Consider the following 25,899-nt stretch of genomic DNA (forward strand, 5'->3'; position numbering starts at 1 on the left):
TTTTGCGACCGTGAAGCGAAATGAGTAGAAAGGAAATGAAGAGTCGCACTTTGGTGGAGTATGGTCTACCCCGAGTTCCTATTGCAAGTATTGTGATTTGTAAGGAATATTAGGCCCTGTTTGGGGGAGCTGTTGGCAGTAGAGCTGTTGGAAGTAGAGCTGTTGGAAGTAGAGCTGTCTGAAGTAGAGCTGTTATAAAAAGCTGTTTGCTGTTTGGTAACTACATTCGTAAAGTGCTGTGGTACTTTGTTTTGTGTTTGGTAAACAAACTGAGAAAGTACTTTTATATGACAAAATTACCATAAAGGACATTGCATAGTATTATACAACACAACATAATAAAACATAACATAAATTAATACATAAATATACGATATAGTATAATATTATTGTAATATAAAATAATATTATGTTAATATAGCATAATAGTAATATAATTATTAGAGTAAATTGATATTTGATAATATAACATAATATTAAATTATTTAACATAACATATTAATGTATTATGATATAATGTAATATATATTATATTTATAATATAATACAATAATAAAAGTATAAAATATTATAATTATTAGTATAAATTAATTTCTCATAATATAACATAATATTAAATTATTTAAAATAACATATTAATGTATTATAATGTAATGTAATATAATACAATATTTATAGTATAATACAATAATAAAGGTATAAAATATTATAATTATTAGTATAAATTAATTTTCCATAATATAACATAATATTAAATTATTTAACATACCATATTAATGTATTATGATATAATATAATATGATATTATATTTATGGTATAATACAAAAATAAAGGTATAAAATATTATAATTATTAGTATAAATTAATTTTTCATAATATAACATAATATTAAATTATTTAACATAACATATTAATGTATTATGATATAATATAATATGATATTATATTTATAGTTTAATACAAAAATAAAGGTATAAAATATTATAATTAATATTATAAATTAATTTTCCATAATATACCATAATATTAAATTATTTAAAATAACATATTAATGTATTATAATGTAATGTAATATAATACAATATTTATAGTATAATACAATAATAAAGGTATAAAATATTATAATTATTAGTATAAATTAATTTTCCATAATATAACATAATATTAAATTATTTAACATAACATATTAATGTATTATGATATAATATAATATGATATTATATTTATAGTATAATAAAAAATAAAGGTATAAAATATTATAATTATTAGTATAAATTAATTTTTCATAATATAATATAATATTAAATTATTTAACATAACATATTAATGTATTATGATATAATATAATATGATATTATATTTATAGTATAATACAAAAATAAAGATATAAAATATTATAATTATTAGTATAAAATAATTTTCCATAATAATTTTTCATAAAATAATTTTCCGCGGTCCAGGGGCTCTTCTTCATGGTCCACGCTCGAGGAGGACCTCAACGTGGGCCGCGAGGTTGATGATAAAAAAAAACAATAAATTGATTTTGGAAAGTATAGAAAAGGATTAAAATTTTTTTTCTTCTAAAATGTGGTTCAAGAGATGCATACAAAAATTGAAAAGAAAAATACCTTTTCTTACGGAAGGGAGTCTGACGGCTTGGGTTCTTGGCTCCAGCAGATTTTTAGGTTTATACAGGGATAAACTATGTAATTATGTTATTTTAATATGGGCATTTTTGTCAAAAATATAGCTTTCCGAAAAAGCTGAAACAGCTTCCTCCCAAAAGCTCCAAATTGGAGCTTCCTCCCAAAAGCTGTTTTCAGCTCCCCGCAAAAGCTGAAACAGCTTTTTGAAAAATTTACCAAACATAGTTTTTCATCTAAAAGTACTTTTGGAGGGCCAGAAAGTGCTTTCTGGCCCTCCAAAAGCTCCCCCAAACAGGGCCTTAGTCTCCACACGTAACATCCGGAAAGAATGGGGGTTGTGAGGAATGTTTGGTTTGCTATCGCATAGATATATCATTCCAATCCATCATCCAAGTTTTACGTTTTAAAATATTTGTGATGGTTTAGATTTATAGATAATGGAAGCAAATTATTTCTCTATCTTCTTCATCCCGCTCCTTCCCTCCTAACTAGTAAAGTATCAAAGTCTATGAAATCTGTTAAGTTGCACAGATATTTTCTTTGGAGCAATCGGACGTCTGTTGCCGTTTATAATGAAACAATTATCACTCTCAGCTTTGGAACTGTTCTCGGCATCCAAGTAAAGCTGCGATGGATGAGGAACATACCCTCTTCGAGAGTTGCATGCTTGGTAGCTGAAGGTGTGATAACCTGCCCTTTAGTGAATTGGGCTTGGTCCATTTGTTCAGCCTTGTCGAATTTGGCCCAAAATAATTAAAAAAAAAATAGCACGTGTCGTGCACGTGCCTGAAAAGAAGAGAACTTCCAATAGAAGTCTTCTTGCTCCCGATCTCACCAGATGGAATCCCACTCTAGGTCAAATTTCGGTCGCCCCAAGCCTATTTAAAGGGCCTTCCTGAGTCCTCTCTCACTCTCACCAGAGAACCGGCCTCACTCAGAGCTCATTGCCAACATTTTCTTTGATTCTTCATTCTAAGTGCCAATCACCTTCTCATCGTTGTCGCGGCCAATCCTCGTCGGAAAGTTAGATAAGGACCCAACCCTCTTGAGCTTCCCTTTCTTTCTTTCTTCTTAGGTCGTTCAGAGCCCTGATCAAGCTGGTGATCATTGGATTTTGGCCAAGAAGGGGCAAAGCTCTATTTTCCCTGTTTTGACTGGCTGAACCATGATTTCTCTTCTTCTCGGTGGGTTCCGCCGCCAACGCTTGTCACTGAGGACTCTTTCCAATTCCCCATGGTGGTTTATGGCCATAGCCAGGGTTCTGGCCGTCGGGATGCCTCTGTTCCATGGTTAAAGGATTGGAACCTTTTTTTTTTTTTTGATGGGTTTGATGCTGCTGGTTGCCATCGCCGCCGGCCATAGGCTGCCCGTTGGCCAACCATGGATCTCTTGACCCCATGCACCACCGCATCCACCATCATCACCTTGAATCCGGCCTTTGAGTCGCCAAAATGGTCGTGAGCGAAGGCCTCCACTGTTTCACATTCTTTTGTTTTGTTTTGTTGAATAAATAGACCATCACTGATGCTGGTTCGTTATAAATTAAGATCATATTTATTCAAAATTTTTAAAATTACAGCAAATTTTTAAATCTAGCATATCCTCTAAGCTTTTACCCCAAGAAGTGCGCAGGGTGTTGGATAGACGTGACAGGAGGAGCCTATAAAATGATGACACTCCAAACAACGAGATGGTAAAGGCGTCGATGATGGTAGCCGCTACAACGGAGGTGGCATAATAACGATAACATCAACGATAGCAAGAACATCGCAACCACGATGATGATTTTGGTGTAATGAAGACTGAAGCACGGTGACAATGTTCTGTTGAAGGCCGTGAAAGTTAGGAAGATTGTGGTAATAGTAGCATAGAAATCATAAAATAATTTTTTTAAAAATATATATTAAGTAAAATAGTAGTATCAAATATTTTTATTTTAGTGCTATGATTTTATTTTTAAAAAATAGAAAATAAAAGTGATACCAACCGCATTGTAATAACGTACTATATTAGAGCAGCGGAAAAGGCCCGACTCTAAATTTCTAAAGCTTTTTAATCGCCACTTATTTTCAAGACCCAGTGCCCGGTTATCTATAGAAGTCAAAAGCACCAAACCTATCAGCGATCTTGAGTTCTCAACAATTGAACATGTGCCTCAAATAGACCAAGCTTGGCCTCAAAAAGACCAGCTCGCCACCTCAAACCGTATCGCATTTGGTTGGAAAAAGATGAAACGGTCAGAAGCACTCCAATGCGAGCCCCTGTCCACATTATGTAAGCTTAACAGCAAGAGCCGTTTTGGCAACAAAACTGATGAAAAGTTTGATAATTCCAACAGCCTCTTATGAAACATTCTGATTGAAGGGACTCTAGATGCATTCGACAGCTTTATTCTCTAGATTAAGCTGCATGAAAAGATAAAAATATTTGCCTGGGCCTATGCTTTCTTGTGCATGACCTTTCCTTGGTTTCTTGGGTCTCGAATTTGCTGGATAAATAACCTGCCAAATTTGTCACCACTATCTTGCCAACCTGAAACGAATAAAGGGGAAAAGAATACAAAAATAACCTCCCAAAGTTTGTACATCAAAAGCATCAATTTTAATATCCGCAAAATAATATTAAGTGGAGTTACATCCCTAATGAACTTTCAATTTAGAAATACTGACTGTAGTTGCATATGAGCTAGAGTTTTTTTCCAAAACATTTTTTTGATATTAATTTTGGAAAACTAAAAAAAAATGCATGCGGACCCTAAATTTTGAATTTCAAAGGAAATCCTGTTATGCTCATGCTGTCATACTTAACTTTATAGAAACAAGTTACATCTGCATCAAATGGAGGGAAAACAAGGGAATGGGTAGACCATGCTCTGCATTCAAAATTATGACACATATGAACGCCCACGTATGGGTTGCGATCATTTGCAGTTAAAAATTTTGGTTTTGGATTCAATAAGGATTGGAGCTGATGTTCGTAGGCTCATACTGTCATCTCTTGCCTTTCCATGGGCAATACCACCATTTTCACTCATGACATGCTGATATTAACTAAAATATGTATAGTGACAGCAAGCACATTACAAGCAACAACATTGGGTAACTTGTCCTTTTGGTCTCCTCTAAGCAAGATCGAACAAGATTTTGCATGCCACATCAAGACACACAACATACCAAATTTAGTTTTATAACAGTTTTAACATAAGTCAAAAGAACTGACTCTAGACTCTGCAAGCAATCTGTTCCCTGCACTGTACATTTTCATGTTACCGACAATGAAGAGCTACCATGCCATTAAATGCGTACCTCCTCATGCAAGACCCTACAGCTTCAACGGTTACCTCTTCCGCCTTTTGGATTCAACCTGGAAAACGAGAAAACACACCAACAGACCATCAATGACCTTAAAGGTATCAGAGTAACTAAAAGTAAGCAGTCCAAGTAATAGGGTTCCTCCAGGCATTGTAAGGTATTTCTCCAACAGCTATTAATGACAAATATTTTAATCCTCCCACTTCGTCAGTCCAAAGGAACCTAGCAGGTGAGACCACCAGACAAATATAATGATCAAGGTTTCTTTTCCACATAGGGAAAATATTGAGTGTCATAGGTTAAATTTTTTATATTATATCATCTCCTCCCCCAAAATAGGTAGGAAATTTTGGATCAAAATCCTTTATGATGTGTCAAAATCCACTTGCTCTCCAGCTTTGCAACACATAGGCCACACGTTATCCTAAACAAGTAGTTCACAGTAATGCCAAAAATTTACCATATGATCTTGGCAGATGTTCCGGCTGTCTATGCAATTAGATAAAATCATCATATCGATGGACCTCCAGTATCAGTTGTATAGAATAGAATTTGACAACTGGCCATATGCCAGTTGCCAAAAGTGAGACAATCCATACTTTTTATTTTTTGCAATGTCTCAAATAAATTTTTTCCTCTATAGCCTCCAAAGGTGAACCAACCACCCTGATAGCTTACATTTTATAAAATCAGGCAGCGAATAGTGCCTATAAAGTGTTCACAACATTTTTCTTTCATATCTCTTCCACAAAACAGTCAAGAGACTTTCATAATAATGGTTAAGAGGAGGGGAATCTCCATAACTTGAACCCTTGCCATTCATAAGAAAACTTCAAGTAACACTAATCAAGATGAAACTATCCTTGAAAATGCAATCAGATCATCTTCCATAGGACACATGAAATAGCTAGGATTCACATAGGCCTCTAAAAAAATACCAAACTCCTATTTTTTCATCTAGCCTAAATGCTTTTGCCTGTTTGTCAAAATTACATGTTCTTTCTTGTTCGTGGTAATCAAAGTGATAAACTTTTTTTTTCCAGAGTTATTGGATTGTTTCAATTCCTTCTGAATTGGCTCAAACTGAAATAATGCTCTCATTTCGTCATGGCAACTTTTAAACCCATACGGTAGTTTGCTTACTTGCATAAGACTTCAGCTCCTGTAGGTGCTGATTTTTTTGTCTCCAATTTAATTTGATAATTAAATTGTAGTTCTTTCTCCAATCTTCTATTCATGTATTAGATCATTCTATTATAAAAAATTCTTTAAGCCAAGATCCAAATTTAACCTTAATTACTCCCATTTTCATCTATTTTTTGGAGCACGAAATCTCTGTTCATTTTAGGCCATTCAATAGCTCGATAGTTGGCTGATCTAGGGCCTCTGTTCTTTCTTTTGAAGTGCCTTCAGATACCACATGTTATTAACAGCTTACAAAAATAGATGCCTTTAGAATCTCTCATATTTCACAATTTGGATTGTAACCCTTTCAGTAACAGCTTCTTTATACCAATATTCATCCACCTTTATACTAGATTTTGGTCACTTATCATCTGAACCTTTTTTTAGAGTTGGACCTTTCAACTATTATTTCCTGTTGATCCACTACAGTTTTTTGTCTTTTCTATTGCTTCACAAACATCTTGGGTTCAAATTTAGGTCTCTTCATACTCTCTATCCATAAATTGTTAGATAAGCTTTAGCATCAACTATTTGTCTGTTTATTCGAACATATTGCTTTTTGGTTCCATAAAATGTCGTCTTACATAAGTTTCTAAGCCTTGATTTTATGTCCTCAGACATATGGTCTTGTAGGTCGCCATCTTCTGTTCTCCTGTTGGTTTTGTTACCTAAATCGCCACTGGCTTTCCATGTCTTCCTTGCTTAGGATCCAAGCTTCCTATAACATGGTTTTGGGTCCTCTACATATTCTTGCTTAAGTTAGTCATCTGGTTTGACTTCAAGACTAAATTATTCCTCTCTGATTTGATATCTCCCTTTACTAAGCTCTCTATTACGACTCCAATCTTTCTTGGTAATCCTTCATGGATCTTACCCCAAACAAAAAGCATGTAATTAACCACAACCAACATAAAACCAATGTATCTACTTCCAAAATAACTTCACAACCATTTGCTGAAACCTTTAATGCCTTAACCTTCTCTAACCTTGATCTCCTCAAAAACTATGTTGTAAGACTCTGTTACCTCTCTCTATGCTTGTCATTGGTGATGCATCTCCCATCAGCTTCATATATATGTTCTATTTATTCAAATTTTACAGCATCATCTTCCTTATTGGCCATAATTAGTTTGTAATGTATATATTTGCCTATATGCCCTAATGTGAAATCACATTCAGTTTATCACATTCCCAAAATGGTTCCACTACAAGTTACATAAAAAGTTCAATGGTACATACATACCCAGAAACACTCACAAAAACTTTTTATCAATTCCTTTCTAAGTCTTATTGGTATTCTATCATATAGATTTTATGTGAATCGACATGTCTCAAAGAATGAAGATTAAATAGTGCTTCTAGAAAATCTTTCAAGGTCTAATTTAATCTAACATAGACATAAAAGATTTAATACTTTAATGAGTGAGATAATAATTTCATGCCATAAGCCCAATGGAAACAGCATAACCAAGCTGTCCCATCACAGGCATGAAAAGCAAATGATATGTAAATATTTTCAGTCATAGGTATATATTAAAGTTCAACAAGTATGCTAGAAATGACTGAAGAGGCTTCCATGACAATCAACTTCATACATCATGACATAAAACTTTGCAGATAATGAGCCCACAGAAAAGGGATAATATAAATAATAAACTAAATAGGTATAAAGAATATCTAACATCAAATTCACCTTAGGCTCTGAAATTGGTGAAGCAGGATAGCCATTCACAGATCTCTTAGCGTCATCTTCAGAGGTACAATCTGAGCAGAGAAAGTGATCTAATTTTTTTGCCTGTTCAATAGTCATGCCCATACAAGACGGGTGAAACCTGCTTGGGCGGTGATGCATATAGAAAACATCATACATCAAATAAATAAACCAAGACAATACCAAAGCATAAAAATGGATTAAACAACATAAGCAATCATTTTCAAGTTTTCAAGTTCGTATTACAGATTATCCAAATATCTTCAAGCAAATGGTATGTATATTAATTAAGCAGTATGCCTTTTAAATCGACAAAGTAAAATAACTAGTCTAGAAGCATCTAAAGCTTCATGAAATATTTATGCCATGCACTCTTTTCCCAAGTCAATCACAGAACACCTGTATATAGCACTCACCACTGCATTAAATGCATGAGAAAAGTGACACAACATAGGTGCTTAGGAGAACTGTTTTAAGATTTGGTCAATGGCATATCACAGGTCCACCTATAGATTTCTGCTCAAACTGCTTCAATACGGGATGCAGCAGCAGCAAATACATGACACACCAGCTGGAAGCATCTAGAAAGCCATAAAGGATAACAACAATCAGAAACTACAATGTTGTTCCACCCATGTGAGATTGACTTCAGAAATCCTTATTAGGGATGAAATTTTAAAAATATAGCTAACAAAAGCAGGAACTTTGGTTGCCCCAAGCTGCACTTAACATCTATATATTTGCCATTTCGGAGCTATAGATATCATGCTATGTTACGAACAATATTCAGCACTAGTGTGCTTCTGATATTACAAGCATGTTGAAGCCAGGAATTATAGGATTATTCATTGATCTTTTAAATGAAAAATTATAGTTGTATAGGGAAGAATAACAAAAGCCTACAGCTTATACATCGAAACAAAATCCAGTACCTTGTTTCATTTTGCTGCAAACTCTTCTAGCACCACCAAAACATGTCCAAGAAATAGCACATGAAATAAACCGTACAAGAATAGTTATTATATGCAAACAATAAGCGTCATATGGTTTTCTAATATGATACAATAATTTTGTTTATAAAACATGCTTCTTTTGTGAGTTAACTGAGTCTGTTTCTATTGGCATCAGCCCAGATATTTGGATAGTTGGTAAGTAATGTGTGTCCATCAATATCTGATCATTTTTGTAAAAAGATAACACTATTATGTTCCTGAATTGTAGTTCCAGGGCTAGAGTCTAACCAGTATTGACAACGAGTGTTGGAACTCATACTAGTATGTAGTCAGCATAAGATATCTCTTTAGAAGTAGCCACAAATTGCTAATATAAGAATAATAAAGAAAGAAGTCATTAGCCAATCTGTAAAATATAACCATTGTCAAATGCATTTTCTGAAAGAACTACTCACAGCATCCAGAAAGCATGACATCAGACATCCAGTGCACTAGAACTAAAAGCAAAGGGCATATATCATCCTATCAGGAATTTGCCTTAAGCTATTAAAATCAATCCAAACAAGAATCTAATCATTCATTGGCTATAAATTTTTGATTCTCTAACAATATCCACATCCACCATACAGCAAGTGAAAATTCCTTCCATTGAGAAGTAGCAACCAGTATAGTACAGCATTATAATTGCCAAATGAAAAGGTAACAGAGAAACAGAAAGAGTTAATGAAAAGGTGGACTGGTACTAAGTTGAAAAGGTAAGATGAGAAACAAAAAGAGTTGAATAAAAGATGGGCCGACACTAAGGTGCTAAAGACCCAGCATTTTGTTCATTGAAGGTGTCCAATAGAAGATATAATTCTCAGCAAAGTGACAACAACTTCCATAGAAGCAGTAGGAATGTGTGATCATTCTAATAATCAAACCTGTGGTCTATTAAATTTTATTGTTTTGCTTATATACATTATTACATAGAGAGAACCTCTAAGACAGGACAAGAAGCTATTGAGGTTCGGGGTATGGAACAAAGAATTGAAGATGTTTGTAATGCTAGACTACCTACATGGCTTGTTGGCCATGACGATACATATCACTTAAAACAACAATCATCTCATTGTCCTAGTTGTTCCCAGTGGAATTGGTAAGCACTACTCCAACCCTTACTTTTCATCATTTAACTAGGTCTATATAGCCAGGACATTTATCATTAACTGCTCAAGTAATTCAATTTTATCAACCACTTCATGGTAGCTTGAATATCCATAATTTCAAGACTGCTAGATAGTTCTAGCAACTTTTGCAAACCCATTCAAACATAAATAGTTTCTTGGATAAAAAATAATGACAACATATGGAACATTGGTATCAAATGATCTCAAAGAAGTAAAAAATGCAAGTAATAAGCAGCAGAACTGTTCTAGGATGTCAAGAAGTTCATGGCATCAGACTTATATACAGACAACATGAACTACTTTTCTTGATCTCCATAAAGCAGATCACTGCTAATATTTCTTAACCATGAACATTACCAAGAAATCAACATTCAAACAATCCCATAATACTAGACCAAAAAACATTGAGATGTATGCATTTTTTCAAACATGAAGGAAATATCTTATGCTTCTTGACTATTGCCAATTGAATTATATAACATTCTTCATGCATGTGATAGAACGATGCAATATTTTTAACTTTCATAACTACTTTATGTAAGCTACCGGAGAAGACGAGAAACAACATTTAGAGGGAGGGGGGTGAGACAAAGAGACCTCCACAGCAAATTTCTTCAAGTAACCAGACTGCCAAAGGGAAGGGGCTTTGTTTAGCCTGTGATCCTTCTCACTAACTATACTGCAATATCTAACATTATCTTCTGGTTTGGAACTAAAGCAACAGTTCATGTAGCTTAGACTTTAACAAAGCCTAGAAATTCATTGCCTAAGATACTGATCTATGTAATGCACAAATTCATAACTACTTTATGGAAGCTACTGAGAAGACAAAAAACAACATTTGGAAAGCAGGGGTGGGGGGTGTGTGGGGGGGGGGGGGGGGGTGAGACAAAGAGACCTCCACAGCAAATTTCTTCAAGTAACCAGACTGCCAAAGGGAAAGAGCTTTGTTTAGCCTTGATCCTTCTCACTAACTATACTGCAATATCTATCATTATCTTCTGGTTTGGAACTAAAGCAACAGTTCATGTAGCTTAGACTTTAACAAAGCCTAGAAATTCATTGCCCTAAGATACTGATCTATGTAACGCACAAAAACAATGGTGACCATTCAAATCAGAAGAGGATGATTACAAAAGGTGGCAAAATACTACAAAGACATAAAGACAAATTTCTTTTTCATTTAGTAACCCTAATTCATTTTCTTAATGCCCAAGTTTGCAATTTTCTTGTCAACAGAAGAAGTGTGGGATGAACCTACTGAATAGAGCCAATCATAATACTAACTAAAAGTAACTTCACCTGCCGACAGTGAGGAATACAGGCAGCAAGTTGGCATTCCTCATGATGCTATTACAATTGACACTAATTTCAATTGTCTAAATAAGAACTTAGTTAAACAATAGAATGGTAAAGAAAAGAAGTTATAGTAGAGTTAGTATAACAACTTAAGAAATTTATCTAATTATTCAGCATGCCAAATTCTAAACATATGAACTCATATAGACCAACAAGCAGCATATCAAAGCACAACTTGCATCCTTGACCTCAAATATGACCTTCAATAAACACAAGATGCTTGCACAGCATGCTCCACAAAAATGAAATTTCCTTGATTCTTCATTATGTAAGCATTCTGAAGTGCTGTATCTCACTACACAGTGCTACAACCGGGGCATGCACAATACCCTCAAAATTCATATTTCTTTACTATTTAGATATGCACCTTCTTTCAATCAGGAGTGGCAATATAATCCTCTTATTGACTGTTGGGGCTTTTATTGGTTACTAGGCAAATCATAAGGTTCATGAGCCTCCTCTAAAGGACACAGTGTGTTATAATTACTTCCTTGAGACATACTAGAGTAAGAAAAACAGAAAAAGTAACCATGAGAACTGAGCCAGTAGATGAAAAAGCTAAGACCTCCATGGTATAGCAGAACTTTCTCTTTAATGTTTTGAGCATAAATTATGGGGAAATATTCAGTCACATAACAGCAACTTAATGGAAAAACATTATTGACATGAGACAACCACCACGATATGGTATAAAAATTGCAATAGTGATCCAGTATTGCAGTGTGCAATTAAAATCTAACTTTGCAACCAAACCAGTGGTTCATGGAAGTTTTACCACTATAAACACAAGAATGCAGTATCCTTAAGATCCTACAATAAAGTCCATGATATAACGGTCGGTCCAAGTCAGAAGAGCCTAAAGGTTAAAAGGCTGTGTATATTGGACAAGGAATCCAGAAAAATACAGAGAGCTTAGGGAGGGAAAAAGGATAAACATGAACAATGGGTCCTGTTCTCCGATCTCTATTTGACCTCTCTGCATTACAAAGAACTGTAAAGAACAAGTTGGCAATCTATATTCTGCTACGGAGGCACGGCAAAAGTAAGAAACTTTTAGTCCACTTCACAATCAACACAAATGCCTGCTCAAATTCCAAATCTATATAACAACACCAATATAGGATATTAGCAGTGTCCTTAAGCATGCCATGTTACTCTCAGTATGAAAAAAAAAGTCTTGAACGAGAACAGATAATGTCAATATCAAACGCAGTGGCCCAACAAATTCCACTTCTTCACAAATCAAAATGCTTAAATTATACTGACTCTGATTTCCAAATGCACTTCGAAAGGGTGCTTAGCACAGAGAAAGGAAAACCACAAAATAGTTCTGAAACAAATGTGTATTTCTTCCAGCAAGCAAAAGAGAAGCACAAAGAAAACAAATCCAGCGCCATAGCAATTCCATTGCCAAGACAGTGGTGAACAGGAAACGCAAAAAAAAAGGATCAAAATGCTCAGCTAATGCACTTCCCTCCTCTTTTAAGGAGCAAGCAACAGAATGCGCATGCTAATGCCTATCACTGACTCTATCAATTCCTTTATTTTTTAGTTGGCTTCATGAGTGAACAAAAACAGGGATCACTTCTAGGGGAAAAAAGGGTAAACTCAGCAACCACAGAAACAAAACCAAGAAAAAAAAGAGCAAAAGTGAGTAAGATGGCTTACCAGTCCTTGCATCCCTCGCACTGGACCATGAGGTCGTCGGGGTTGTAAGGCATCTCGCACTTGCAGTACCTTCAGAATTTAAAGAGGAACAATTCGCCAAGATTAATCTAATTCGAAGAACCATGATCATCGTCACAAGTAAAAGAGAGTTGGGGAGCATACACTGCCACGCGGTCGGGGGTGAAGCCCCCAGTGGCGGCCTTGTACTCGAAGCGGCAGAAGTAGTCCTCGGCGCCGACATTCTCGAGCTTGGTGTAATTCTTGAAGGAGTGGACGGTGCACTTTCCTTCAATGGTATGGGCGCTCTGGACGTCGTAGTGGTCGGAGAGGAAGAGCTCCTTCGCCCCGTGGAACTGACGCCGCCCGCCGATCGACTCCTCCGGCCGGTAGTACCACCTCACCCGCACCCTCACGTTGTTCCGGTGGTCCGCCTCTATCTTCTCCACCCGAGCCACGTACGGCGGCTTCTCCGAGTCCGACGACCTCATTAGCACGCAGTCCCCCACTGCGTTTCACCCACAAATGTTTTAGTCCCACATCGAAGGAATAACAAAAATTCGTCAGAGGAGTCGATGGAATGCGGCGATGGTGAGATACCTTTGACGACCTTGTTGGTGCCTTTGATGCTGTAGGAATCGAGGTCCTTCTTGCCGGGCTTGGTCTTCGCCATCACCAACCAACCTCTCTGTATCCCTATCTCTGTGAAGTAGTGTGGTGAGTGAAGTTTTTGGAAAGAAAGAAATAGAGGGAATGGGCGAGATAGACGTCGGTAGTATTAATGGCTAAGTAGATGCTTTCGATTCCGTTCTCTCCGGGATATCTGACTGAGGGGATGGGTCTCGGGAGGACGAATGGAGTTGTTTCCGAGGGCAAGAGACAGAAAGAGAGAGAGGTGAGGACCGTGGCGAGGGAAACGCAAACCCTAGGGTGAGCCGAGAGCGAGAGAGAGAGAGAGAGAGGATTCCGGCAGAGGGATCGGTTGGGTTGAGATCGGGTTGGGATTTACCGTGATGGAAATGGGACTACGGAGTAGCTTTGCTTTCGCATGCATTTGCGCTGGGTATCCATCCGCCCGTCCATCGGCTGCTACATCCTTACGCTCCATGATGATTGCGAGGCATCAGCGGGATTGCCTTGGAGGCATCGTGGACATGCCCTCATGATGGAGCCATGGCGTCCATGATTTCCGTACGTGTGCATGCTCATGTGCCCTCGCGTGCATTGCACGTGATCTCTCTTTTCTTTTCTTTTTCTTATCCTCTTTCTTGACTTGGATGGTGGATCTCTTGTATATGTACCATATACTGATTTCTTAAGGGGTTAATATAATGGTGCTTTTACAAGTACGATGGTAAATCAAACTCAAGTCCCTGCAATCAATATAAGAACTTGCTTTTGTGTAATGGAAGATGGAATTGTAAACACATCCTTAAATTAAATTTTCATCGGCATGTTTTAAGAAGTCATCTATGGAGCAAATTTTCAGCAGATAACAAAGAAATTGTTATTATTGACATTTGGAAGGATGCTTGAATATTTTTATAATCAAAATATTTTCATAAAAAAACTTTTTTGTGATCAAAGTTTTATGACCTTCTAGCTCATGTTACCTAGCTGTCCAGTCCCACTCGCCAAAACCAAATCGGGCCTTCTTCTTCTATCCTTTCATCTTACTCTCATCCCAAGTCCCTCCTCATCTTCAAAAGTATCTCGGCAAAGTTGGTAGCAACGACGGTAGAGAGAATAGAGAAAACTATAGAGAAAAAAAAAGCAAAGGACGGAGAAAATAGAAAGCGAGGAGAGAAAAAGTTGAGAGGATACTTATGTTATAGCGATTATATTACAATAAGTGTATGGCTATGTATACAAGGCATCTTATTGCACAAAGCTTCCGTCATCGACAGAGTATATGTATATATGGCGCATCTCAGTGCATAAAGCTCCTACAACTATGAGAAAAAGAATGAGTATATAGAGCTTTCCGAGAGGTTAGATATACATGGCCTTATGCCACTGTACACGGAGATTATTTTCATATTTCAAATTTATGTCCAATAAGCGGTAATGGAGCATACCTTAACATTGTCGAGTATTGCACGAAATTTAAGTAGGGGATTCATAGCATTTAATAGACCTACAAGTTTTCGCGCGGTGATAGGCATGCTGCTTCAATTAATACCGTGTAAAACATTCAAAACATATAAAATTGATTTTCTTTCCTATTTGAAGGTTCGAACCAATTATTTTATAAGTTAACTATACTCGATCAATTTCCACCCTACTATAATCGGCCGTCCGTTATAGATAGCCCCCCTCTGGCCCTCCTCGCCCGAGCCCAACATTACCGAGTTTGGATCCTCGCCGCCGTGTCCCGGTGGACCGCAAGGACCGGACGACGTGGCGGCCATCTAAATTCGTACGCGGAGGACCCTGGATGGCTGGATCCAACGTTACCGCGGCGCCTTTATAATCCGCGTGACCCACGAAGCTTGGTAAACCGATTGGGACTCCGTCCTTTTTTTCTCCCACTGCGTCTCTGACGAACGAAGCCAATCCGACACCATGGCGTTGCATCTGAGCATGGGCGAAGCCCACCGCCGCATCGCCGAGTACCTGGCCCGCTTCTCCGATGCCGTCTCCTCGCAGGACGGCTCCGCCCTCAAGTCCCTCATCTTCGTCTCCTCCAACTCCTTCTACCTCCTCGCACTCGCCGACGCCCTCAACGTCTTCCAGGTTCTCTCTCGCCCCCCGTCTCTTTAACCCCTCCTTTAGCCCTAGAAAAATCTCTCCTCCAATTAAGGGCTAAAAAAGGTTGGTTCTCGGTCAACAGGACTCCAGCCGATTAGTGAATCAGACGGACAAATACTCCCAGCTTGGAGAGATCCTCATTCCCTACTTCCGCTGCCTTCAAAGCATTCGAATCGGGCGCTTCGTCGACGCCTACGTTGCCTTTGAGAAGGCCGCAAAGTACGCACTTTTTCTCCTACTTTTTGCAAATTGGATGTTGTTTTGAAGGCCGATTTTTTTGCTTCTTGACTATTTGCTTGATAGTGGAGTTTCAGTGCGTTTCTTCAGGAGTTTCGGAACTGGGAAACGGGGTGGGCGATGGAAGCGATGCACACTGTGGCTCTCGAGATACGGGTTCTTGCCGAGAGGGTGCGTGCTTTGATTGTTTTCCGCCTTTTTTTTTTACTTTTGGGGTTTCTTGACTTCATGGATTTTGGGTTCTTTTGTTTTAGGCTGACAGAGAGTTGGCGTCGAGTGGGAAGAATCCGGAGAAGCTGCAGGGAGCCGGCTCGTTCCTGATGAAAGTCTTCGGGGCTCTTGCGGTATATGCTTGAAGTTGAATCATGTTTTTGAGTTGGTTCTATTTTGTTGCGCATATTGAATTGACATTATAATTATTGTCTCATGGATAAAATAATTGCTTTTGCCATCACAATCTTCAATTACATTGTATGTGGTCGTGTTATTTTGAATGCATGTTAGCAACTGGCAAGAAATTTTTAGTTCTTTATTCTTTTGTATTAATTTCTAGGATGTTTATTGAAGTCCTCTTGATTATTTAGCCCCCCTGCATATGTATTACTAGAAAAGGTTCCATGTGATTTAAATATCTGGTGATTTTTCAGAGGGAAACTTGTGTTTGCATAATGGCCTTTTGCAAGATCTTTATAACCTTTATATTATTTTTTGTTATTCAGAGTATTCATCTTGTTAAGAAATTTCGGAAACAACACCATAGGGCCATGGCTTCTTGCCAAGTTGCTCATGTATTATTAGTTTTTTGTTGCACCCTCTTTATATCCCATGAATTAGGAGTTTGATATTACAGGAGACACCCTCCATAAGAAAGATCAGGGAGGAGTTTTGCTACCTGTTTCTTTATGAAGAAGGTGGTTCGACCCACTTGAAATCTTTTAAAGATCCACTGAAACTAGAGAGCTCAGACTATATAATTCTTTCATCTACACCTCTCTCAAAACTTTTTTAGGCATCAGTTATACTCTAAGTTTCAGGTATCTCACATGCGATGCACCTAGTCCAAAAGAGAAGAAGTATCATGATTTCAGAACTGTGATTGAATAGGTTGGTTGGTCAGAAAATCCATCTCATTTGTCATTGTGGGAATTCAAATGGAATGACATGACATACTATTAAAAGGGTACCACCAACCACCAATGGATTAGAGTGAACTCTAATCTTCTTATGGAAGGGAGGTAGGAATTGAACATAAATTGATTGCAATTGTGATAATGAGGAATGATATTTGGAAGAACAAAGAGAATACCTATTCAGTGTCACTGTAATTCGGGTTGGCAAACCAAGTAGTGACCCAAAGTGAGAGGCAAATTATTATGGTTTGGTCAGGGCAATGCACTTGACTGGTCTTTATGTCATAACCTTGGGTGAATTTCCCATGGTGACCTTTTAATTGGTAGGTTTTCTTTTGAATTAGCATGAACAAGTATCCCATTTGCCCTTGTTTTTCACTTATAAAGCTTAACATAGGTAACACAGTCTTGATATAATGACTGAAGCGTACAATGACATAGGTATTGTTGATAAGAAATTTGTTACACATCAAGGTTTACCAAAAATAAGAATATGAAGATTTCAGAACTAGGCATGCAAAAATTCAGATCCAGTTCTAATAAACACATCCAGGGTTCTGAGTGTCACCAATACACCCCTTCCCTTCCTCACAAAAATATGACCCTCAGAAAAGTACAACCCTACCAACGATGGATATTGATTTAATTCCTTCCAAACTCCTTTCATATCCAAAGCTCTGTCTGAAAATAACTAGCATCAGAATTGAAAAGAAGTGGGGGGGGAAGTGGCTTGACTGACGTCTTCATACATTTAATATTCTTTAATCAGCTAGCCCCTTTATTATTTTTGCCTTCATGAACGCTTACATGTTAATTATTCAATCTCATATGATCCTTTACTTTTAATTTAATTCTTCTTGGTTGCTTGTGTGGATGGATGTATGCACGGATTGATTTTGATGGCCTTCTTTGTTCCTTTAATTATGTCAATTAATTTCAGCTTTTTTGCTCTTCTACCTCCATGAGCTTCTATCTGTTCATAATTTGATCTTTATGTTCCTTTACTTCCTTTACTGTACTCATCTTGGTGGGCCTTCATTTTTCAGGGTAAAGGCCCCAAACGTGTTGGAGCCTTATATGTGACCTGCCAGTTATTCAAAATATACTTCAAGGTTGTTTCTCATATGTACTTAGCTTTCTATTTGTGTCCTTATTCCAGTTCCATTCTTCTGGGACATTGTTTGTGTGTGCATGTGCATGCACGTGTCTATTAACTCCATGCTAAGGTTTGAAAGTCAAAATTTGCAGCTTGGTACAGTGCATCTTTGTCGCAGCGTCATAAGAAGTATTGAAACTGCTCGAATATTTGATTTTGAGGAATTTCCAACTAGAGACAAGGTCAGACAGACAAGTTTCGTGGATAAGTTCATTCTGCTTCTGTGCTTTTGACTTGCAATTGTTGCCTTACAACTTACTCCACTTTTCTCTCAATACTTCAACAGGTCACCTATATGTATTATACAGGCCGCTTGGAAGTTTTTAACGAAAATTTTCTTGCTGTAAGTTTAAAATTTAACTTTTTGACTTTCATTAATATTCAATTTCCTCTATTGCTTTTCAGACCAAGATCATGGAATAGATGTTTAAGCTGAATGATATATTCGCCTTAACCCTAAATCAAAATGCATGCATGATATTTAAACTAAAGTGAGATTTTTAGCTGTTTAGTACACTTATAGTAGTTTCTGGCATGTGCAATGCTTGTGAGAGGAAGCTTGCTTGGCTGTGAATAATGGTGGTTGGAAGTGTGGATTGCTGTGATCATTGCATGTAAGAGAAGCTTGTGTTGTAATTACTAGAGATAGATCCCAAACAACAGAAACCATGGGCATCCCAATTCGTCATGTCAATGGGATGATGGAACCAGTTGTCTTTTTTCTATAGTTTATCCAATGTTTCCTTCTTCTTTCTTTTCTTTTCAGGTACTTTTAAATACATACATACATATATATATTTGTACATATCTTTTGTGGGTGCATGCATGATGTAACATTTGAGGAGGAACTTATTATTAATAAATGAGAGCACTATCTGGACCATCCTATGTTCTCTGTCAAAGACTAGGCTACATCTAGATTTTGTCACCATGATTATCTTTGGAGATAATTCTTCTGCAGAACAAGTGGTTAAGATATGACAGACTTTTTTCCTCTCTTTTCATGATGGGACAGGCTGATCAGAAACTAATGTATGCCCTAATGCATTGCAATCCTCGGAGCAAAGATAACATAAGGTATGTCTATCATTACCAGGTGCACATATTTTGTGCCATCTACCATTTATTTTTAAGGAAGTGCAAATGTTATGGAGAAGTAACAATATCAGACATATCTCTAGGTACCATGACTGTGTAGGAATAAGCTTTAATGCCTATATTTATTTTGTGAAATTCAGAAACTAATTTGTATATTTTTTTGGAAATAGGATGATTCTGAAGTATCTCATTCCGGTAAAGCTTTCAATAGGTATCTTGCCTAAAATGGAGCTTCTTGAGAAGTATAATCTGCCTGAGGTATTATCTTTATTTCTCCAATTTTCGCCCCCTCTGCATTATTAAATGAAGTATCTGGTTGTGTCTGGAGAAGACTGAATCTTGAAAGCTTGAAATGTTTTTCTTTTCCTTACCACATTTTAGTCGTGTTTGAAAAGGACTTAAATCATCCTAGATTTCTTTTCTGATTATTGTTCGAGATTTTTTTTTTTGACGTTAATGTTTCAAAGGTAGTTATGCGAGAGCCTACTCTAAAAACTTTTCTATAAAGGTTCGTATAGATAAATATCGTGTTATTCTCACACTTGTATCATTTAATTTTCCACCTTAATTGTTTGATTTAAGCTAATAAACCAATTTAGCATCACTTTAGGCATAAAGCTAGATAGTGACAGATTGGGCCTTCTTATTCTAGCTAAAGTAATATGGTTAATGATAATGAACCGAAACAGTGATGATGTAGTGAGATTTTTATAAGATTGAATGCAAACTGAAATCTCAACTGTTACTGAAAATGAGAATATATCCTATGATACAATGACCTTTAAGTTAATAAAAAATCCTGATTTTTCTGTGATAGGTTGAGGCACATGTCAAGAAGCTCACTAGATATATTGAGCCAAGGTTGAACTTTCACTGCCTGAAACTGCTCGAGTTTTGATAGTTTCTGGGACTTTTGCTCCAATTCCAGGCCAGCTCCGCTGGTTTCGGCTGAAACTGATCTTTTTGGTCAAAACTTAGTGAAAGCTAATAGCTTTTTATACATATATTTACATACATACATACATATATATATATATATACATATATATATATATATGTATATATGTATATATACACACATACACGTAGATAGCTTGCTCATGGGCGATATATTGAGTCCCTGGGATGCCTTCTTACTAGATTAAACTGGAAAGGACTGTTAGGCCTGCCTGGACTGTGTAACTGTGATAGCATCTTGCTGCCAGTCAGACTAGAGCCAATCAGCAATTCCTTCTCTAAATTTTCCTAGACTCCATCCAGATATTCATGCCCAACCTACCTAGTGGATACTCCATGAGGTCTTTCTAGGGGTCTTTTCTTGATAGATGACTCTGAATGGGTAGCCTTGTCTTGGCTTGACTCTGAGGTTCTTGCCAGTCCAAGAGGTAGCAAACTGCTTGGGCAGTGTCGGTTAATGAATTTGCTTGCTTCAGTGCTTGATTTTATGCAGAGTTTTAGTTGCGTGATAAAAAAAAAAAAGAATGTTCTAGTGCATGAAGCTCCTGCCACTGCAGGTCTGAGAAGGGTCAAATGTAAACAACTTTGTCCTTGCAGAGAGACTGTTTCTGTATTTCAAACTTGTGACACCCTGTTCACAGTCGAGCAGTCTCACCATTGCACCAAAGCCTGCTCTCTCTTAGACCTTCAACTACACTGATGACTGCCCCTCCCCCCTCCCAAAAAAAAAAAAAGAATGCAACCTTGATTCCATTTAGCAATCAGTCCATAAGCACATAGTTAAGAATGACCGAATTATTGTATTTAATAAGCCCTAAAGATGCATCCTACTGAGAAAACCCAGATCATATACTATATGGAAGAAACAAAAATGGATCTAAAGTTATGATCCCTGAAAACTATAGCTGAGATCAATCAGCAAATAAAAAATGAATCAGAATTAAGTTGTAAACTTAAGGACACATCTAACCATATGCTACTAGTTGTACAGCTTATCACAGAACTTGTTAGTTTTTTTTTTTTTTTTGGGCTCAGGTCACCATTCATGTCACTTGTGCATTATAACCACCGGCCCTGCTTCTTATGTTCACCTTCTTGCTCAGAACCAAAAATTTATTATACATGCTCTAAGGGTTTAGCTGGTTGTAAGGAAGAAAAACAGAAGAATATGCTCCCCAGAAAACCCAGCATACCATTAATTTAGTTCAACAAAATTCTAAAATCCAAAAACCTTGTTCCAGATGATTGGAAACCCAAACCTTTTGTTTTCTGTCGAAATCCTTTGAAAAAAAAGAGTAAAATCAATGGCCTCATGGAAGAGGGAGATCAGGGTCCTTTTGTTCCTTCCATTTTCCAGTATTCCAAATCTCAGAAAATCTAAATAAAACATGCTTCTCTTTTCCTCTTCCTGTTTACCAAGCTCTTTGAAGCAGAACTTCTCCTTTCCCAAGGATAGTTTTAGTTGCATAATATTCTACTGAATTTTACAAATGACTTTTTAGGATCCCGGTACTCAGAAAATCCCATATGAAGCATGCATACTCCTAGCTCTATTCTATCATACGAAGGCATTTGCCAAGTTGGATTTTGGTAGCAGGTTTGTCTGTGTAATTTAAGTTTCTGAAAGCAACAATTTCCAGCATTTACTACTTTTCACTTAGTAATTTCCTTTTAGACCAAGGTTTGAATTTCAGTTTAGTTGGATTATGATGATTTGTAGAATGACCCACAAACAATAATTTCACCATTCCTTGCGTATACAGTTGGATTTGATATGATGCTTTGTGCATGTACCACTCATAGAGGAGCTCACTCAAGTTAAATCCTATTTTAATTTTTGTTTCCAACCACCATCGAAACATAGGCATTTATGTTAGTTTGTACAAGTTTGATGATGTCAGTAATTGTCTAGGTTCTGCAATAGCTATGTCTTTTGAGAAGCAGGTTTACAGCCTTACTGACGGTTAGTGCTTTTGTTTTTTTCCTCAGCTATTCATGGTTCTGGGAATACAGATTTAGTGATTTCCTTTTATTCCTATTTCCTGCACGGTTACTGTTTTTGTGTCGTTATGTGTTCAGTTGGATAATAGGGTTCTGCCTAAAGACCAATGGATTGCTGGGAGAGTGAAAAATGGATGAGGATCACAATATGTTTAGTAGATTTTTTTTAAAATGCTGAATTTAAACGAATAACTGGGTTTTATGTAAAACTGCACATCTCCATATATAAGAGCCAAAACGAACCATGTTGCCATGCGGACTAGTGTGGATTATTGATAGGGATATTGAATATAAATGAGCTTGAAGTCTCCTACTCGGCCTGCCAGAAAGGCATGAGCTCTCCGCATGGCAGACAATGATCTTGTAATTGGGACAATGATTTTCAGTGTTTATAAGTTTTGTTATTTAATAAAGTCTTAGATTCTTATATGCGATATTTTTGTCTTTTTCAGTATATGGATGTTGTAAATGCGCTTAAAAGGGGAGATCTCAGACTTCTTAGAGGAGCCTTGCGAGATTATGAAGACCGGTATGTTCCCTCATCAGTCATCACTACACATAGAACATAATTTAAGACCTCTGTTTCTGATAGTTCTGGACCATTAGATTCTTGAGGTCAGGCGTTTACCTTGTTTTGGAAAAGCTGGAGCTCCAAGTTTACCAAAGATTGGTTAAAAAGATGTAAGTTTTATCAGACATACCAAATTGTCAAGTTTTCTGCCAGCCTTGTTCAAATCTCTAGAAATACTAGCTGCTTATGATTTCTTTTCACCAGCTACATCATTCAAAAACAAAAGGACCCGAGCAAAGCACATCAAGTGAAGTTGGAAGTAATAGTAAAAGCATTGAAATGGCTCGAAATGGACATGGACGTCGATGAGGTAATTTTGTTGATTGCGATGTCTCCCTTAATCTTTTGCTCAGACCTTTGTTTTCAACGAAGATAATCTGTTTGCTTACTTCTTTCACTATTTCAGGTGGAGTGTATTATGGCCATTCTTATTTATAAGAATCTAATTAAAGGTTACTTTGCTCACAAAAGCAAAGTTGTTGTCCTCAGCAAACAAGATCCCTTTCCCAGATTGAATGGCAAACCTGTAAACTCATAGGTGATCATTCAGTTCAGTTTTCTATTTTTTCTGGATTAAAATACCTGTAGCTGATTGGAAATATAACAATTTCCATCCCTTTTCTGTTACTTGTAAAATATTATGTGAATAATTTGTACGAGATGTATTACATTTACAGGTTCAGTTATTCAGCACCTGCTGTGCTATGTGTACAACTTGATGCCAGGAGGGTGGCCCATTCACTGGGTGAGGACGTGGAGCTAGCTCACATATTTTTCTCTCAGGTTCTTCCGTGCTAGTAGCTGGCCATGGTGTTGTGGGATGACGAAGTGCACTTTATTATTGCCCCTGAAGCTCACCTGACAATTATTTACATCATTTTATCGTAGTACTACGTTGCATATTTTTTGTAGATATGGTGTACAATAAATTTCGAAGAAAATCTGTTTTGGATTACAATTGTTCGTTAGTTCCAAGTAGAGAGTACGACAGGTTCTGTATTTAGATGTGGGATGAAATGATGGCTTGTGTGGATCAATGGCACAGCACCAGCCAATAACCGGTGGATTTTGGTCTTTCCGGTCTCTAGAGCGTATTCCAAGAGTCCACTTTGCTCAGAGAAACGAGGGGCGCCGTTCTCGATATCTTCGGGAGCCTGGCTGAATAAATCGATCGCAAACTGCCGGAAGAGAGAAAAAGTCGATCACCTCATATGCATGCAGACTGGTGCAAAAAATTCTGGGCCTGTTTAAGCCAGCTGCTATTTTTGTCAGAGAGATCCAGCCTTGGACTGGGCAGTGGAACGGATATTCTGGTGCATAATTTAGAGAGCATCTCCTATTCTCAAGAAAAAGCAAAAGAAGAAGAAAGATTTGAATCATTTGGAGGGGCGGCGTCTCAATTGTACGGGATAAGTTTCGTCGTCTCGATACCAGTACAGTGTTAGTATAATATGATATAAATTTTTTTTGACGTATCGATATTTGGTACATCATTTGTACTAGGTATCGAACTGATATGGTATAGTACATTTCACATTGCCTGGCGCAGTACGACATATTTTGGTTTAGAATTTCCATTGAACTTCCAAACCCTACTTAGAGACTATACAAGCTTTAATTACCTGGGGTTTTTGCATTATATGTCCAATATTTCATATTAATTATAGCCAATATTTCACTCCCTTCCAGTCTAGGGTAGTTCTTGAGTATGAGAGCGAAAAAAAATTACACATCATCATACGAGGCTAGATACATGTTAGTCTTTATCTCAAATAGACCAATCAAAAACCGCATCCAATATTTGTTACATCTTCAAAATCAATGAAAGAACTTGGAATAAATCAATTACCTTCCCATCTCCCATTTTATGCGCATGGAACTCCCTTTCCTTTAAACTCTCTGGACTGGCTGATATTAATGTACCTGTTCTTCATATGGTTAACTATAGCTTCTTTATTACTATGATGCCCTAATCTTTCTGCTTATATCAAGATTTGCTGATGCCATGTGTTTCGTGACTGCTAATCTGCTATTATGTTCAATTCTTTTAAAAAAATTCTCTGTCATTGTATGCTTGCTGGTGTTATTTCTTCAATATTTAATGGCTTCTGATGAACCCTTAAGAGCTTGGTGCCCAAACTAAGCGACTCCATCTTTCCATCTCATGTCAATCGCCATGCCATCCGGCCGGCGAGCTTCGAAGTGAAGACACCACAAGAGGTACATACCCTGGTGGGGCCTGCAGGACAGGTGTCCGGACAAAGAAGATGGGGCCCACTTTGTGCATGGGTCGGAGCCCGCAAAGGTAGATAAAACATTCCCCGTGCTCGCATGTGGGGAGCACGTGCCTGAGTAATGGGCCGACACGAGACAAAATCGTGGGCGCGGCCTAGTTTTTGTTCTGGTCCGGGCCCTAACAGCGCCACGGGCGGAGTCACGTGCGAGCATGGGGAATGGGAAGGCACCGGAAGGGATATACATATACTACGCGCATATAGCTATACCGGAGGGTGATATTTAGCTAGGCTGCAATATATAGCGACAAGAAATTCCTGAAGTATAGCTTATTATTAGTTTCTTGTTCCGACGGCACAGACATCTCTAAGGATAAAGCTTAGGTGGCAGCAGCATGCCATGTGCCATAGGAATCTGATGGCCATGAGAAGTTTAGAGGTGCATGTGCATCTTGGTTACTTACAGACTTTGGCATGTGTTTCAACATCTCCAATGCCTGATATTGAGCCCGTCTAATTCCCATCATTAAAAAATATTGAGACTTTTAATTTCTAAGCAACATTTTTATCCTGCTCCACCTTTTAGGGATCACAATGTAACTTTTGGAGGGTCCACAATTATTGTGCATCGCGTTAGCTTTCCAATTACGTACAATGCGCCGTCGAGGGGGCAACATTTTAGTTTGAGTAGCTAGTGATCGATTAGTGGATCCAACATGCAATTTAGGTGCTCTTTGTTTTCGATTTCTTTGTAAAGGGGATTG

The 25,899-nt window shown here is 37.3% G+C and overlaps 2 protein-coding genes across 3 annotated transcripts; one reads left to right on the forward strand and one right to left on the reverse strand.

The window, feature by feature from the left end:
- Positions 1 to 3,798: 3,798 nt before the first annotated feature.
- On the reverse strand, positions 3,799 to 14,009 carry LOC103710006 (chromatin remodeling protein EBS-like). Of its 2 annotated transcripts, XM_008795565.3 has the most exons (6): positions 13,601 to 14,009; positions 13,166 to 13,508; positions 13,004 to 13,072; positions 7,837 to 7,975; positions 4,953 to 5,010; positions 3,799 to 4,179 (listed from the first exon to the last, which is right to left on the reverse strand). In XM_008795565.3, exons 1-5 carry the CDS (start codon positions 13,671 to 13,673, stop codon positions 4,984 to 4,986), a joined length of 651 nt encoding a protein of 216 aa, XP_008793787.1. In that variant the 5' UTR covers positions 13,674 to 14,009; the 3' UTR covers positions 3,799 to 4,179; positions 4,953 to 4,983. The 2 variants fall into 2 exon arrangements, with proteins under 2 accessions (XP_008793787.1, XP_008793786.1); XM_008795564.3 differs by lacking the exon at positions 3,799 to 4,179 and having other exon boundaries at positions 4,671 to 5,010.
- Positions 14,010 to 15,483: 1,474 nt separating this feature from the next.
- LOC103710005 (enhanced ethylene response protein 5) lies at positions 15,484 to 24,280 on the forward strand. The gene is made up of 14 exons (XM_008795563.3): positions 15,484 to 15,736; positions 15,834 to 15,970; positions 16,066 to 16,159; positions 16,243 to 16,332; positions 18,165 to 18,230; positions 18,367 to 18,456; positions 18,561 to 18,617; positions 19,290 to 19,351; positions 19,543 to 19,630; positions 22,783 to 22,859; positions 22,937 to 23,011; positions 23,106 to 23,211; positions 23,308 to 23,439; positions 23,579 to 24,280. Exons 1-13 carry the CDS (start codon positions 15,566 to 15,568, stop codon positions 23,437 to 23,439), a joined length of 1,245 nt encoding a protein of 414 aa, XP_008793785.2. The 5' UTR covers positions 15,484 to 15,565; the 3' UTR covers positions 23,579 to 24,280.
- Positions 24,281 to 25,899: the final 1,619 nt, after the last annotated feature.

The sequence above is a fragment of the Phoenix dactylifera genome, chromosome 7, assembly GCF_009389715.1.
Source record: "Phoenix dactylifera cultivar Barhee BC4 chromosome 7, palm_55x_up_171113_PBpolish2nd_filt_p, whole genome shotgun sequence".
Taxonomy (NCBI): Eukaryota; Viridiplantae; Streptophyta; class Magnoliopsida; order Arecales; family Arecaceae; genus Phoenix; species Phoenix dactylifera.